The sequence below is a fragment of the Rhineura floridana genome, chromosome 5, assembly GCF_030035675.1.
Source record: "Rhineura floridana isolate rRhiFlo1 chromosome 5, rRhiFlo1.hap2, whole genome shotgun sequence".
In the NCBI taxonomy this organism is placed as follows: Eukaryota; Metazoa; Chordata; class Lepidosauria; order Squamata; family Rhineuridae; genus Rhineura; species Rhineura floridana.
This window is the reverse complement of record NC_084484.1, coordinates 2,945,629-2,963,558: the sequence shown is the minus strand read 5'-3', so window position 1 is coordinate 2,963,558 and position 17,930 is coordinate 2,945,629. Positions and strand designations below refer to the sequence as shown.

The 17,930-nt window shown below is 43.3% G+C and overlaps 1 protein-coding gene across 6 annotated transcripts in view; it reads right to left on the bottom strand.

Annotated features, from left to right (window-relative positions):
- Window positions 1–9,811, bottom strand: part of CTBP1 (C-terminal binding protein 1) — a 62,492-nt gene extending 52,681 nt beyond the window's left edge. For 2 of the 6 annotated variants that reach the window (XM_061629835.1, XM_061629836.1), the window contains exon 1: window positions 9,307–9,649. In XM_061629835.1, coding sequence (XP_061485819.1) covers window positions 9,307–9,634 — 328 coding nt within the window. In that variant the 5' untranslated portion in view covers window positions 9,635–9,649. Of the gene's footprint in view, window positions 1–8,992; window positions 9,108–9,306; window positions 9,650–9,745 lie in introns of those variants that run through there. The other 4 variants (XM_061629840.1, XM_061629838.1, XM_061629846.1 and 1 more) reach the window with 4 other exon arrangements.
- Window positions 9,812–17,930: the final 8,119 nt, after the last annotated feature.

Genomic DNA, 17,930 nt, shown 5'->3' with positions numbered 1-17,930 from the left:
AGCATGGCTAATGGGCAGGCATTATGGGGAGATGTAGTCTAACACCTGCAGAGCCACAGGTTTCCCAAGAATTTCAAGGGTTAGAATCAGCACCCTAAATGGGCCTGAGGGCACACTGGGAGCTAGTGCACGTAACGTTAACACGGGCTAGATATATTCACAGTTTCCAATATTCATATGGCAGCTTCCTTTTGCAGGAGGTTAAGCTTCTGAGGGATCTTTAAAAGACAACCCACACAGAGCACAATCCTAAACATGGATGTTACAAAAGCATGCACCAGCATAAGCAAAGTCCTCTCTATCCAGGAAGGGATAGAGCCTACACAGTAAGTGCAAGGATGAGTGCTTAAAGCCCTCCCAAACTCTCCACTGTTTTTTAAAAAAATGTACTGTAATTGGTTCCATAATATCAAACACACACAACAGAAAAATACAATGTTTCAGGGGCACTTACATATGTTGTTAATTAAATCTTCTATCAACTGTACATTTACACATTTTTTCTCCTTAACTCTTATAAAGAGTATCTCTTGCTTGACCAAGAGTATTGTTCCAGTTTCAAGCAGTTAAAGGGATCCACTAAGGTGGTAGCGCTCTATGATTGTCCTCTTTGTTTAAGTAATAAAACCATTCCAAAATTAATTTGGCCATTTTCCCCCTTGTTCATTCTCAATTTGTGTGTTAATTTCTTCAACACAATATTCCAAATATTCTTATGCCAGTACTACCTTGTGGCCCCTTTAATCTCTTTCCAAAATCATATGATGGTCAATCTGCACTGCTCACATAGGGAGATCACCACCTCATCTATCACAGGAAGGTTGGGAGCCCCCAGGATATGCATCACCCCAACTTGTCTGTATTCAGCTTTCAACTTGTTTACAGTTTACCACAGTCTGAATATTCCTACAAGCACAGAAAGGCATACAAATCCATATAATGTTTATACCAGCAAACCCAATTATTTATCCGATAAATTTTTAGGAACAAGAAAAAAGAAGAAGACAAGCTCTGGTGCTACTGATAATGGGCTGTTTACTGAGCTCAACACGTTTTGAAGAACTCTCCTGCATCAGCAGTGTTAAGTACCATTTGATTTCTTCTCTCCTGGGAGTACAGGCCTGAGATTAGAATTATTTTTGGATATATTGTAAGAATAAGAATGATTTGTTATTATTTAGATTTTTTTAATCCAAAATTTGTTGGTGTGAAGGAATCAAATGGTATTTGTAGCTCCTGACAAAGGAGAGTTCTCCAAACTGTGCTGAGGTCAATAAACAGTCCATTATCAGTAGCACCAGAGCTTGTCTCCTTTTTGTTTCCTGATCTAGTGCTTTCCCCCCATCCTATTTTATGAACAGGAAAGGCAACCATGTGAGAAGAGTTATGAAGTTATTTGCAAAGTAGATTAAATGCATGAAGGAAATTGGTATGGCACAATTGTACACCATTGGACTGAAGATAATGCATTTAACCTATATTACTTTTACAAAGAAAGAGTTCATGTCAGAATAATCTGAAGATAGGCTTTTTATCTGTGCCAAACCATGTCTACTAAGGCTCAGGTTACAGTTCTGGTAAAATCTCTAAGACCAAGTAGGAAACCTGTCTCATTTGGGAACTCAGTGAAAGAATTGTTATTATAACTCTTGCCAGCCAAAACGTTGTACTCTTCAAGGCTGCTGCTCTATGAACACACAAGATAGATACAGTGCTGTTGCGTTCTCCCTATCCCAAATGCTGCATTTGATATGGACCAGCAGCAACATTGCTGCTAGTTACTCTCCCTCAGCTGCTGCAAAAATGAGTCATAGTATATGCAGCACAAGCTGATGCTACCCTAGGCAGCCTTTTTTCCCCCGTTGACAGTGGCCAATCTGGGTGGAGAGAGGACATATTTTTGTGGCAGTTTTATCCCAGCATTGTGTCCCAAAAACCTAGATCCTCCATGAATCTCTCCATCTTAGAGAAAACTGTGTATAATAAAAGACTGTTCTGCAAAAATGTTTTGCTTGGACATGGCCTCACATCAGACTTCTCATAGATTATGGCTAAATTACTGAGAAAAGGAAGATGGAATGTCAGACATTCCATCTGAAAACTTGTTGAGATTCAAATGTTACTAGATTCTGTAGAGCAAAACATGATGTGTGAGTCAGGTATTGAAGCAGCCCAAGTCCAAGGTTGTATACATCAGCAAAGGGCACAAGACCCACAGAAAACACGTACTGAAATTACTTCCAAGGTGAGGACGTACGTTTGTCCTATCAGGTGGCAGCATATAGACACATCCCAGTGAGAAATACAAGCACTACAGTGGGATCCATAATTGTCGAACAACTGAGTATTTTGGATAGAATCCAACAAGCTACTTTAGACATGGCCGAGGTTTGCTGCACTAAGAGGAATTTTGGACTTCCCCCCTTTGAATGACAGACTTCTCCCATCTAATGTCACATCACATACCAAGTGCATAGCAGAAACCCTCCTGGGAGATCCGTCCAGTCCATCATCCTGTTTCTCACAGTGGCACAACCAGATGCTTCCAGGAACCCAGAAGCAGGACTTGGAGACAAAAGCCCTGTCCTCCCGTTGCTCCTCAGCAACTGGTATGCAACCAGCACTGAGCTGTATACTGCACCTGAACAGGCCTAGTTCCCATTAGAAACTATCTCAGCTAACGGACATTACAACACCCTGTAGTAACAAATTCCATAATTTAAGTTTGCACCGTGTGACAAAGTTATTTCTTTTGTCCAAATCTGTGGCCAATCAAAATATTTGGATGAACCCAGGTTCTAGTATTATGGTTCTTTCCACCACTTCCTCCACACCATGCGTAATTTTATAGACCTCCATCACGTCTTTTTAATTGCCTTTTTTCTAAATTAAAAAACCTACAACAACCTTTCCTCGTAGGGAAGTTGTTTCAGCCCCCTGATGAGTGTGGTTACTCTTTTCCAACTCTACAATATACTTAATGAGATGGGATGGCCAGAATTGTACACAATATTCCAAATGTAGCCACACCATCTTTTTGGTTTAATAAAGCTTGATGCTTATGAAACCCCTCTCAATTCAAAAGAGGCTTTCCATGAAACTTGAAGGGCTACTCAGCTACCCCCACTCTACAAAATACAAAAAATCATGGCTCTCTACATGTTTAGAAAAATTAATCATTCTTCAAACAAGATTATGACTCCAAATTAAAACACACATTCAAAAGCAGGTCTTCTTCATTCCCAACATTCACCTACTTCTTCCACCCCAAAATGGAAACATGAAGGGGAATATTATCTAATTTTGTCAGAGAAACTGATAAAGTCCTAAGCTTTGTTACTGTAGAGACAGGCAAATAATATTACTTTTATTATGCTAACATTTTATGACATTTTCCCACAAGGACTATAAAGATTTGTCAGATCCTCGTTTTTCATTTTCAGCTGGAGGGCATCACAAGTGCAAATAGAATTGTCTCTTAGTTGTCTCTTACATTCTCAAAGGGAGCTTGTTTCTGCAATATAGCATCAACTGACAATGTTTATTATCCCAACTTTGGGACTATGAATTTCATGTTGTTCTTTTCCTCTACACTCTGCTATACCCTGCGTGTGTATTGCTTTACTACATTAAAAAAAATATTGGCAGGGACCAGGAGATTTTTAAGAAGCTCTGGATTTTGACTGCAGTGCTCCTTCGACTGCCAACTACTGCAGGGCTTTACAGTCTTGAAACGCCGCAAACCCAGAGGCCAAGTGTATCACCGCATTAGTGTTCTAGCCCATGAAGTAAAAGCCTAACATTATCTTTGATTTAAGGTCCCTGATGTACAACTGCCCATCAGCACAAAACACAGTTTAAAAAATTGACTAGCATGAAATAGTATCAGTCCTACCTCAAGCTATTCAGCACCTGCTATTTTTGTGTCCTTAACTGCAGCCACAGCCAGGTGTGCCTGGCAAGGAAGAAACTAGGAAATCAGGGTTTGACCCATATACATGCCTCTAGAGAGGGGCAAAACCACATCCGTGAGGTCTGTGGAACAATAGTCTCCACTCCAGATTTCTAATGCAGATTTCTCCAGAAATTCTACAGGAACTATTAGATGTCAAAACAATCAATTCCTCCAGAAATTGTGCAGCCCCACCCCCACCCCTCTTGTCACATTTATTTTTGTAAGAAATTTGCAAACTCTGCTGGATTGACCAGCTGTTTTGAACACTGGATGTTAACACTGCTATCCCACATTTTAGGCAAAATTCAGCCTTATGCAGAATTTCATGGCAACCCTCCATGGGTCTATTTACTGTGACCTGGAACAATCTTGGTTCTAAGTTTCCAAGAAAAGCATTCAAGTGGAGTGGCTTCACAGAAGCTGGCATTCAATGTCTGTCCTGCAATAATGGCTTTCAGAGTTCCAGTGACCAGGAAACTCTTTTCATATCGACTCTTCTGCTGAGTAACCCCGGCATACTACCCACAGAATATGCTTGTTGAAGAGCTCCTGGAGTATTTTCTATGAGCCTTGCAGTGGCTTCATGCTACTCAGAGGGTGCTGTAGCCCTAAACCTCCCCGGTAATTGCACATTGCAATAAATATTGGTAGTGGCAGATGAGCTGTCTTTTGAGCAGCTTGTCTGTCATTACCAATTTAGAACTCTCGATAAGGATCTGAGGAGCACCACTAGTGCCCGACTTAATAAGTGGCCAAATAATTCATTTTCTGCATTAGGGCAGCAACATGCATGTAAAGCAGGAATGCCGATCTTGAAAATATAATTTTAATTAATATATTTGATGCCCAGAGCTGTTTGATTTCTATACTATTCTCTCTGCCTTCCCAGATCCATCACTATACTATAGAGTTTCAAAAGGCAGCATAATGTCTGGAATCACTATGTTCAAGCCAATGAACTGATGGGGCTGGTAGGACTGATATAGGGTTTGGCTTTGGGGTTTTTGGAGGGGGTGTAAGACATCTCCAGCTAATTCAAGGGCAAAAAGGGAGGTGGTGTATCTTGTAATCAGTACTAGAGGTATTAAAACCATTCTGACTCTCTTTGGCCATTTGTGCTGGATACAAGACAGACAGAAATGCCCGCCTCTTTCTATGGGCAGGTTGCATGAAGCTTGGCTGTATAAAGGTTTTTTGATGGCTGAACACATCTTGCAGAAATTAACATTTCCCTACCCTGCACAAATCACCCAAATATTGATTATTATTCCCCTCACAGACTTATCATTCCCAGATGGTTAAATCACTTTGGGAACTGTGAGGGCAATTGCAAGTCTCCTAACAACTCTCAGCACTCTTTACAAATTACAGTTCCTAGGATTCTTTGGGGGAAGCCATGACTGTTTAAAGTGGTATCATAGCGCTTCAAATGTATGGTGCGGATGTGGTATTTATCTGCCAACACAGTCCTGGATAAAGCAGCGGGTTCTTCTAGCAGTCATATTTTATATTTCCAAACCATTTCACTATAGTAAATGTGTATTTCCTTTTTTTATTTTGAGGGGTTTAAAATATCAAAAAATACTAATTAAAATATGAAACTTTCTTAATTATCTTGTTATGGCAAGTCACAAAAAATGAAAATTTTGTGTATTTAGGTAATAACTACTTTGCTAAAGTAAATAATAATATATAAGAACATAAGAACATAAGAAGAGCCTGCTGGATCAGGCCAGTGGCCCATCTAGTCCAGCATCCTGTTCTCACAGTGGCCAACCAGGTGCCTGGGGGAAGCCCGCAAGCAGGACCCGAGTGCAAGAACACTCTCCCCTCCTGAGGCTTCCAGCAACTGGTTTTCAGAAGCATGCTGCCTCTGACTAGGGTGGCAGAGCACAGCCATCACGGCTAGTAGCCATTGATAGCCCTGTCCTCCATGAATTTGTCTAATCTTCTTTTAAAGCCATCCAAGCTGGTGGCCATTACTGCATCTTGTGGGAGCAAATTCCATAGTTTAACTATGCACTGAGTAAAGAAGTACTTCCTTTTGTCTGTCCTGAATCTTCCAACATTCAGCTTCTTTGAATGTCCACGAGTTCTAGTATTATGAGAGAGGGAGAAGAACTTCTCTCTATCCACTTTCTCAATGCCATGCATAATTTTATACACTTCTATCATGTCTCCTCTGACCCGCCTTTTCTCTAAACTAAAAAGCCCCAAATGCTGCAACCTTTCCTCATAAGGGAGTCGCTCCATCCCCTTGATCATTCTGGTTGCCCTCTTCTGAACCTTTTCCAACTCTATAATATCCTTTTTGAGATGAGGCGACCAGAACTGTACACAGTATTCCAAATGCGGCCGCACCATAGATTTATACAACGGCATTATGCTATCGGCTGTTTTATTTTCAATACCTTTCCTAATTATCCCTAGCATGGAATTTGCCTTTTTCACAGCTGCCGCACACTGGGTCGACATTTTCATCGTGCTGTCCACTATAACCCCGAGGTGTCTCTCCTGGTCGGTCACCGCCAGTTCAGACCCCATGAGCGTATATGTGAAATTAAGATTTTTTGCTCCAATATGCATAATTTTACACTTGTTTATATTGAATTGCATTTGCCATTTTTCCGCCCATTCACTCAGTTTGGAGAGGTCTTTTTGGAGCTCTTCACAATCCCTTTTTGTTTTAACAACCCTGAACAATTTAGTGTCGTCAGCAAACTTGGCCACCTCACTGCTCACTCCTAATTCTAGGTCATTAATGAACAAGTTGAAAAGTACAGGTCCCAATACCGATCCTTGAGGGACTCCACTTTCTACAGCCCTCCATTGGGAGAACTGTCCGTTTATTCCTACTCTCTGCTTCTTAATTCTTAATTCTTAATTCTTATGGAATTCTTTCCTAAAGCACTGCTGGGATGCATTGCTTAAACATAAATCAAGTCAGATTTTCTTCTTCAAATGTGACAAATTAATGGCAACTCTAAGACCATTAGGAGTGTATCACGCTATCTGCATATTCATAATTTTAGGCCTAGGCACCATAAATAAAAGAACAAAGAGTCATAAGATACCTCCATAAAATAAACCAGAATCTGCATTTCAAGCGTAATTTTGTAATTTAAAAAAATCTCAGAATAAGAATTTCCAAGAAGCAACTTCATTAACTTGATATTTTTTCATTAGAGATTGATTGTTAGTATCTTGTTATATTTTTTCTTGAAAACTGCATCAAAAATGAAGCTGTATATGGAACAGAATAGCGTTCATTGCATTAGTTCATAGACCACAGCAGAATGAAGCTGTACATGAATGCAAAAACATCAGATGGGGAAGGTACTGGCTTATGCATCATCAACGACATACCACAAAGTAGCAGCAACCGTCTATATTTTATAAAACAAGTCCAAGAGCAGAGTCTGAATTTTAAATCACTGCATGAAGACTACTTTTCTCATTAGAACAAAAATAAATCTGAAGTATGCCCCTATCTGCACTAGTCATTTAAAACAGTATTATACCACTAACAGACATGGCTTTCCCCAAAGAATCTTGGGAACTATCATTTGTTAATGGGTTTGAGAGTTAGTAGGAGACATCTATTCCCCTAACAGAGCAGCAATTCCCAGAGTGGTTTAACAATCACTCTCTCTTCCCAGAAAACTCTGGGAACAGGGATCTCCTAACAACTCTCAGCACCCTTACCAGGATTCTTTGAGGGAAGCCATGACTGTTTAAAGTGGTATGATACTGCTTTAAATGTCTAGTGCAGATGGGGCATCTGTTATTTAAGATATAGCAAGCTGCTAATATGTAAAAGATTTATCTAATAAATAATGAAGTGTGTTGATAAATACATTAAAAGCATAAAACCTGTTCATTAGATCCTAGATCCATTGATCAAAATATTTTATAGAGCACAGTACTTTTAAAGTAGCTATGTTGTCTGTCTGTGTTGCTAATATTAGCCTTGAGTTGACAGTGCAGATACACTGTTTAATAAGATCAGAATTAGACAAGCTTGCTCTTTCTCTTTCTCAGCTGGAGTAGTTCCTTAACTAAACAGTTGAAATTATGCTGTTGTAAGAGTCTTCCAAAACTATTATGAGTTGTGTGTTTAAATAGGGATAGGTCTTTCTGTTCAGTCACTTTATAAATAGACTTGATACTATCATAAAACATAAGTCCTGTTGATTACAAGATCCATAGATCATTTCATGAATGATTATGCAGTCCTTGTACAGCTTTAAAATTACCATCATCGACTTCAAATTTCATTTACTTCATTGCAAAAACCAAAAGATGATGATGGCAACAACAACAAAACCCACCAACTAATTCAAAATGGGATGTAGGCTACATATTTTTTTTAAAAAAAACTAAATGGAGAATTTCTTTCCAGTTTCTCCATTTTGGAACCAAGGTGAATGTCTTTCTGGCAGTTGTTAAAAGTTACCAATAAGGAGTGGATGAATCGCTCCTGCTTTATTCCCAATCAAAACTATAGTGCCAGCCACTTACAGTTAAAGAGAAAATTATACCACTTTCCACTCTATAACCTTCGTTACTTCCATGAGTATCAATATTTCATTGCAACTGCAGGCTTATGAGCAACATAACATCTGAGACCACACTGACACAAACACAGCAAGAATATTTTGGGCACAAAGTACATCATAACCTCAAAGCTTTATCTTAAAATTAGAGCTGTCCAACCAAGCCATAGTAAAAGCACCCACCACCCACCCGCTCCTTATCACTAATCTGTCCAGAAGTACACACCACATCATTGCAACCGACAGGCCTTAAAGCATTTTCCGTTAATAAAATGTCCCCATTCAACTTCCTTCCTTCTGAAACAAATCATGCTTTGCTATTTTACTGCAGCTGGAAGCCGGCCTTAAATACCACTACGAGATGCGTGCATGAAGTCAAATAGTGAAACACTGGATTTGTTATCTAGTTGCAGACCCATTCCCCACCCCCACCCCACCCCACCCCCACCCCCGAAGCCAAGTTCGAGTCCCTTCTTCCTACCCGAGTCTTTCTCTTACAACGCAGATAATAAACTAGCTACAGACCATCCGGGCCATCGGTCTAAAACCGGTCTAATATCCCCCCTCACCGCAGGGGACTCGTCTGCGCTAAGGAAATGGACCTATAGACACACAATGCAACGCAAGGCAATACAAAGCGAGCAGGGCGGCCGGCGGGCGGGGAAGGAGCGCGCCGTGGGGGAGGGGAGGGATGCCGGCCTTTCTGCGGGCGGAACCAGGACGGAGGCAACAATGTAGCCGCACAGAAACGGAGGGAAGCAGGCCGGGCGAGCGGGCAGGCAGGCAGGCCCTTACCGAGCGGCAAGCCCTTGTTGAGCAAGTGGGAGCTGCCCATTGAAATGCGCTTCAGGGGCAGGACTCCAGCAGGGTCTTGGATACAATCCGAAGCATATGGCGGCCCCGTCGATGTCCCCCCTCCGAAAGTAGCACAGGCACTTCGCGAAGAGGGAGACCGCGAGCAGAGGCGAGGCGAGGCGAGGCGGGCGGAGCTCAAGGCAGAAGGCAACATTAATCTTCTGTTTCCTGCAACGCAGCTCGCTGAAAAACAACGTAGGCGGCAGGGCGAAAAGCAAACGCACCAGGAATGCCCACGACCAGCCTGCCCTTTGTTCACTCGGGTCATCGCAAAGGTTTTCCGTGTGGATTCCGAAGTCAGTCATGGAAAGCGTTGAAAACACGAACCTTTCTAGTGCATTTTATTTCCCAGCATTTACCGTTTACAGCACAGCCTTACCATATAACGTAGCCCAACAGACTGTGTGGATGAACACACGGAGAGCAGGTGTGTTCTCTAGGGTCAATGGGACCAGATACGTGCAGTATGTGGGCGTATTGGGTTCACTTACAAGGAAAGACTTGTCAGGATTTTAGACGTTCTATGTATGTTTTTCGTCCATGCCAAGTTTTCACCACATCAGCAAACCCTGCGTTTGTTGCCAAGTGTACCGTCAAACAGAGACCTAATTCTGTCTATTCACTAATTCTGTCTGTTTGTCAGGTATTTCTGTAGGATGTGTTTTATCCGTAACTTCCATGGTACGTTTTACGTGTACCCTTTTTATTTTACTTTACCTTTTCATTTGTTTGTAAAAGGAAAACTTAGATAAATAAATAAACAAAAGTTTCAAGAAAATGCACTGCTATTTACTGTACAGCTGCAACATCTGGTCAATTGGTCGGATTAATCAGTTTAAAAACTTTTGATTCATTTCATCAGCTGTGTGGACAAGTCAGGTCCATCAGGCCTCTTCTTCTTCAACTGTTTTCTGGTAGCAGCCATTTTAGCAGACTGCCTCAGTGGGGAGAGATGAGAAGCACGGGTCATTCCTGTTCTAGCTCTCATTATAAGAACCATACATTTAAGAATTAACATTTACTTTTTTACTTTTTCCTTCCTGTCCCTTTTGCATGTATCTTTTAGATTGCAAACCTGCGAACAGAGACTGTCTTGTTTTAATTGTTTGTAAGTTGCTCCAAGAGCATTTTGGCTGGGTACAAATGCTCTAAATAAATAAATGCTCCATATTAATTGGGAAACAGATTTGTAAAAAATAACACTGCACAAACTACAGATAGCAGGTGTCATCTTAAAAGACTTGTCCCTCTCTTATACATAAGAGTGCTGTTACTGCTGCAATACTTCTGTGCATCATAATGCATTTTTCCCTTCAGAACTGTTTATTTATATGCAAATTTAATTTATAAATTGATAAGGTAGACCTCATGATTAATCAGCTAAGCTTTCGTTAACTTGGCAGCCCCAGTTTACTGGAATAACTCAGGGAGAAGCCTATTTATAATAATGCAGTGTTGAGTTTGTAATTCAAACACTATTCAGAAATCCAGGAGTGCTTGCATGTGGGGAAAATAAAGGCTCCAAACCTGAAAATAGCTGTGGGTGGGATCTCCTTCTCCAGCAAGGACCCTGATGTCCCATGGTCCTTGGCAGGCTGTGGGCTTCCCCCATCAGCTGTTTTTGAGATATACATATCCTCCCCCCAAAGTGAATGGAGACAACACTGTCTCCTCTGACACATGGGGGAGAGAAAGACTGCACTCCTGAAAATGGCTGTTGGGGGTCAGGGAAGACTATACTCACCAAGCATCCATCAAAGCCTGGTGACTGACTTCAAAAGAGTCCCAGTTCATGTTGACGATGCAAGCAGGGACTGCTCTGAAGGCACCCCTTGGGGATTTGACAGCTACCCCAGTGTGTGCCTTCAGTGTATATGTTTAACGTGAAGTGAGCCTCTGCCTCAGGTCTGAAGCAAAGTAAGTCTTCCCTACAGTGGACCAAAGTGATTTGGCTCCGTTAGAAGCACTGAAGAATGATTCAAATCAACACACACACACACATTTAATATCTATCAGGGAGATAGCACATCAGTTGTAGAATACCCTCAACAAGAAATACTAACCTGGCACCTTCTGTAAGGTTGTTTCTGCATCAGATGATGATGGATAAATGTGATACAGTGAAGTTCAGTATTTTGCAAGTCAAACAAAAAGGAAAGATATCTGCGATGGTGCATAAGAACAAATCAATAATCCATGTTAGGGCATTACCTTTATTCAGCCAATCAAAATGTTACAAAATAGTGTGCAAGCTTTCAGTCATGATGTGTTTTACTTTCCCAAGTTGCTTCGGTGCAACCAGAAGCCTGCACAGCACCCAAAGGGGCCTTTACCTGAGCAGCTTGTTGCTGGGTGGGGGTAGTTTGATCAGCCGAGTGAGGAGCAGGCACAAGTAATTGGCCAGTGTCTGTGTTGGCTACAAAAAGAGTAGAAAGCTGGGATGTGGCCTGCCCTGTAGTCACAAGCTGCCATAGCGGGTTCCTAGATTCATCAAGAATTCACACACACCAGCCTATGCAGTGGTTGGAGAGTAGCACAGTTGGGGCCTTGTGGATACTGGCTGCGTTTTGGCTATGTGTGTGGGTTGGCCGTGTGGTTTCTTGAAGGTGGATGTTAGTATGTGGCTTGGGACTCTTCCCTGTGAACCAGTGCTGTGGTCTGGTGTGTGTCGTTGATGGTGTTTTCTATCATTGTCAGCCATTAGGACATGCCTCTGGTGGGTCGCAGGGGGCTTTTTGGGCAAAGCATAATCAAAAATACCTGTCCAGTTGGAGATTACTACACTGGAGATGGAAGAACCAATGCAGGGTCCTGGAGTGACAGTGGGAGGTGAGTCTGGACCTGCTTTGTCAGGACAGCTGGTTTTCTCAGCTCAGCTTAGTGCAGGGGTTATACCTGATCCGGTGGTGATGGAGAAGGTATTTGTTAGGGCTGTGCATGCAGATTCCATCATATCCGGGACCAGGTCTGGCACTTCAGATTGGCCCGTTCTGACCTGGGATGATATGGAGCCGACCAGACCTGAATCCAGGCCTGGAATCCATGTTTAATAAAGGTTTTAAACCCTAACTCAGACCCACCAGTGCAACTCATGCCACTTATGGGCATTGGCAGGGGGCTGTAGCCCAGAGGGACCTTCTCCACCTCCAGCCATGGCATCCAGGACAGCTCCAGGGTGACTCATTCCAAAGCTTCCCACAGAGTCTGGCCTGTCATGCCACTACCTTCCCCAGGGAAGTGGCATAGACTACCACTGCCAAATGCCTCCCACCTTCAGGTCCCAGTTAGGAAGAAGCAACTAAAGAGTGCCACTGTTAAGGTATGCCAAGGGATGTTCCCCCTGCTGTCAGCCAGCCAAGCTGAAGAATGGATCCTCTCAGACAGAGTGCACCTCCCTCCCTCGTGATATGTCCGGGCAGAAGAGCAAGGATGAGGAGCATGGTGGAGGGAGGAAGACCCGCCCCCCAGATGTTATTAGGCACCACCTGCACCAATGGTTCAGACCCTGGACAGCTCCTGAGGCAGCATGCCAAGGCAAGGAACTCTCCAACTTGAAAAAGTCTGAAGCCTGGCCTGGCCTGGCCTTTGCCCAAGCTGGCAGAGGCAGCAGGGAGAGTGAAAGGGGGACCAGTAGCCCACTCACATTGCCAGTTTCCCTGCCTCAGGGCCCTATGACATGTCACCCCAAACATGTACCTGGCACATTTGCCACTGCTGCCTCAACAATGAACTATACATGGCCATCCTCACGGCCTACCTGCTGCCATGACAGGTGCACCAATTGGACTGCCGTGCCTTAATGCCTCTGTGCCCTTACCCTGACTGACCTGGACTGCTGCCTATGCTTCTTCCTGGACAAAGAGGCCATTCAGTTCGCAGGGCTCTGTTGGCTCCCTGCCTGGAACGCGTCCTCCATGCCCAGGAGAATATCCCCATGCTACAGAAGGCGCTCCTGGACCAGTGCTGCCTGACCACAGGGGGTTTCCAGTGGACTTCTCTCCAGTCCTCTGCCAGCAGGTGTGCTAGTGCCTTCCTGGATAGCATGGCAGCCCATGTCCAGGAATCCATTCACTTTCCAGACATGGAGGATGGGTTTGCAAGGCTCAGGGAAGCCGTCTGGGCTCTGGCTGGATTCTCCTCTGCCCTGGTGGCCCTGGGTGGCACCTTCATGCCCATCCTGATGCTCAGCCACAGGCCAAATCTTTGTAGAAACCACCACCACTGTGGTGCCCAGTGCAACGTCACCTACATGAACACCATGATGCCTACAAGCATGCATGATGCCCAGATCCTGGGGTCCTGGCCCATATATGGTGGCTAGTTGCTTGGTAGGCAGCAGGAGCCTTTGGCATGTTGGGGTAGGCTTGCAGGGTGTGGGTAGGCACTGACTTCAATATGCATGTGCAGACCCAGAAGGTCTTGGACGAGATGGCAGCTCATACCTCTGTTTGACTCCCCCTGCCCTGTGCCTCCTCCTGCCCTTCCCTTGGATGCCCCCCTAGCTAGCTAGTCCTCTCCCCCTTTCTTGAACTTCCTGCCAAGTTGTAGCTGCCCTGGTAGGAATCTTCTAATGGGCTAGTGTTCTTTCCCCTTTGCACTGGGATTTCCTCCCCCAGGACTTTGTAGTGTGCTGTGCCAGAAGTCTGGCTGTCACCATTAATAGATGTATTTTGCAGATGATTTTCCACTCAGAGTTTGCTTCATTTCCTGGATCTCTGTCTGGGTGGCACTTTCCTTCCTCCTGCTGGGTGTAAAGTTTAAACATCCTTCAGCAGTCGTTGCTGGGAGTTGTGATCCAAGAGCAGAGCAGCCGTGGGGATTCTGCAGAGGGACCCTGGTGGTGGGAATGTGATTTCCCTGCCTGAATGTTAAGAACAACAGATGCAGAGAAAACACTTCCAAGTTTTGTCTTTATTGCAAACCTTTGGGGGCATGTCTCAGCTCCTGGTGGTGGTGTTAGGAGTGTGTGTGTGTGCATGTGTATGTGTTACAGTGTGGCTATGTGGCAGGCTGTGAGCATGGCTGCTCCAAAGACAGAGAGTCTATGGTGGCCACAGCATCTGTTGCAGGGCAGTCTGTGAAGACATGAGTGGCATAAGTAGTGCCCTGGTGCAATGGTGGGGTTCAGGGGTGAACACCATGTTGGGAGCCAGGGATGTCCCCTCACTTTTCAAGCTGGCCTTCCATTGGGCTCCATGCTGGCTGCTCCTTGGGAGTGTTTCTTGTAGTTCCTCTTACTCTGTCCTGAGGCTTGCTGCAATGTTCCTGTTTGGGGGAGAGATGCTTGCAGGAGAAGCGTCAGCATTATGGCAATCTTTGTTCCCCTGTTCTGGGGAGCGAACGTTGCTTGGAAAGTGCTCAAAGTGCCCAGTGTTTGTTCTGTGTGTTCCCCATACAACAAAATGCCATTCACCAAGGTGCCCTGAGCCCATCTCCCTGATCCAAAGTTCCCATATCAGGAGCTCCTCTGGCAGCATGCTCTACTGTGAGAGGCAAGATGTGAAATGAGGCTGAAGCACATGTCGTTTACATGGTGGTGTGCTCGATTGAATGCAGTGTAACTCCATCCAGAGTACACTTTCAGACCTGTGTGGATGTGGCTGCCATGTAGTGATTGGGCTGAATTTTGAGGATTGACCCAGTCCCATTGATGTCTGTGGTCCCATTGACTTTCATGACTTTTATGATGAATTACAAGCTATACAACCCCTTTGGCCAGTGTTAACTTCTGCCTAATTGCTAGGGTGGTGTCATGAGCTGAGCAGAGTTTGGATGTGGTGTAACTCTCTCTCTCACACTCACACACATATCCTACCCCTTGCTTGCTTCAACATGCCCCATTTTTAGGGTTTACACCAGTGTATTTCTGGCAGTGTAGCTTATCCCAACAGGGCTCCAATGTCAGATATTTATGCTGGCTCCCATTGGGAATTTACCCTGCCATAGGCACAGCTCAGCTGGAGGGGGGGGCAGATGGATTGGCCTTTAAACACTATTTAAACATCCACTATTAGAAAATTGCTGGAGGAAATGAAGCTATGAGAAATAATCAGTTTTTGATGTTTTAGTTTCCAGAGACTCCTGTAGCATAGTTACTAAATGACAAGAATGTTGAGTTATAACAAATTTATATGGCATTATTCATAGTGTGTTGCTTGAAAAAAGATACAACTGTGAATAAATTGTGGAAGGGTGCACTCCTATAATTACTGACATTCAAAAACTCAGGAGTTGTACAATGGAAAATCATGATCATTTTCTAGAGAGAAATGGTTTAAAAGGCACCTACTTAGATGTCTGGCGAAAACATTTGGAATTTACAAGATCTTTTAGCAAACAGAAAATATATTGATTGGATGTCTTTTCCCAAAAATATTGGAGAGGAGTATATATCTACATTATACAGATTGGATGGGTTTCCAGGGCTGGCCCAAGGCATTTGTTGAGGCAAAGGACATGATGGTACCGTTCCACACATAGAAGCTGTCTCTGATATCAACACTTGTGTTGGGATAGTTCTCCATTGCATCTGAAAACAGCAAGCTACTTTAGGGGGTCCAGGACAGGTCATGTCACATACACAGCTCTGTCCTCCAATAAGATTTAGGAGGAACAGTTAGGATGTTGCCACTGCTCCCTCGCACCAGCTGCTGAATGGTTGCCTTGCTCTGCCTCATGTTAGGATTTCATGTGGATTTCTAAATTTTAGGTCTATATATCAAGTTTTGAATATATATTTTTAAATGTAATATTTTTAAAAAAAATAGGTTACTGACGTGATGCACACAATGTTTCTGCTGACTTCCTGTGATAAGCATATCCATCACACTGGCAGGGGGTAAATAGAATAGCTTTAGTAAAGTTTTTTTGCTTAATGATCAAGATGCTAGGATGACTGTGATAAAAACACATAGTTTACCCTGAATTGCCCCTTTCTAATCCTTGATAATTTCAGATCTTGGAAGATTACTTTTTAGAAGTAATAAATTACAGTTACATGGCCCAAAAAAGTAGTAATTACAGTAACAATTACAATTGCTCTGAAAGTAAATGATTAGCATGTGTTTTTACATTGCTTTTTAAAAATGTGTTTTTAAATTTGTATATTTCTTTTTAATGTTTTTAATTGTGGTAAACCGCCCAGAGAGCTTCAGCTATAGGGCGGTATACAAATGCAAGCAATAAATAAATAACATTGCTTTTTCTCAAAAGTAATCACTACAATTACATTTCAGTTACTTTTTAAAAAAAACGCCTACAAGGTGCTGGCCTTGGCTGCTGCACATCTAAGTAGCCTAAAACAACATTAAAAATAAACACACATACAGAGGTAATAGAATAATTCTTTTTATCCATAAGATAGCTATGGTGGTCTCTCTGGTGGTAAGGGAGGTGGGGAGGGAGGCAGAGGCCACAGCTCAGATCTTTGCACGTCAAACCAAGTGCAACCCCCCCACCACTCAGCCAGCAAGCATAATCTCTCTCACTTGACCACCTCCCGAACCCTGCCCTGCCACCAACTAAGGGACACTCAACCAAGCAAACATTTTACCCTGAGATGCAGAAAAGTTACAATACTACAAATGCAGCACAGTAGCCAGAGAGGGTGGTGGAGGCCACTTTGTGTGCCAAGTGCAAACACAATATTCACACACACACACACACACACATTGTCATCTTTCACCTCCACAGTTCTTTATCTCTATTCTGCTGCTGCCTCCTTCTCCTCCTTTATCCATGTTCTTGCCCCCCGGCTCCTTTTTCCCTCCACTCCATTCTTCACCACCACCATCCATTTTTTAAAACAATTGTTTTCTCCACTCCACCCCGTCTCACTCTCCACCTCCTCCCTCATTGCCTCCTACCCACCCACAGAGCACGAGGGAAGAGCGATGCTGCACAGAAGCCCAGTTTGAGGCACATGATTTTCATCCACAAATCAGAGGAGCAGAAGACTTCCACTGCTTCCCCCCCCCAAGTAATGCCCAAAAGTAATGCTGGAAACATTACAATTACTCCACAAAAGTAATAAATTACTCCTCGTTCCATTACAATCAAAATGTAAAGGAAGTACCCACTTGTTCCTCCAAAAGTAATGAATTACCAGTGGATAATTTTCAGTAGAATTAATTAGAGCTGGCTGGCAGGTCCAGCACATTAGGGGGCAGTAAACACTGTCCTGTACAACCTCCTTTACTTTCAACAGAACTTGAGCCAACAGCTTTATTATTGGGGGCACAGCTGGGCAAGTGCCCTTGGGCAATCACACACATACACACAGTTTCCACCTATAAAGTGTTATTGGCAGAACTGGCCAGCAGTCATAACTGAAGCTGCAACTGCTGAGTGGGCAAATAAGCTAGCTGAATATCCTCCCTAAAAGCCCACATATGTAATACAGGACATACTTTGGCCTTTCTTTGCCTGCATTTCTCCCTAGAAATCAGTGTGCAATTGTGTGAGTGCACTAAATACAAAAAGCCAAACACTAGACAATACCATAAAGTTGGCAACTATAAGAGAATCAAATTCCTCTGCACATTTCATAAGGAGTCACTGATGGG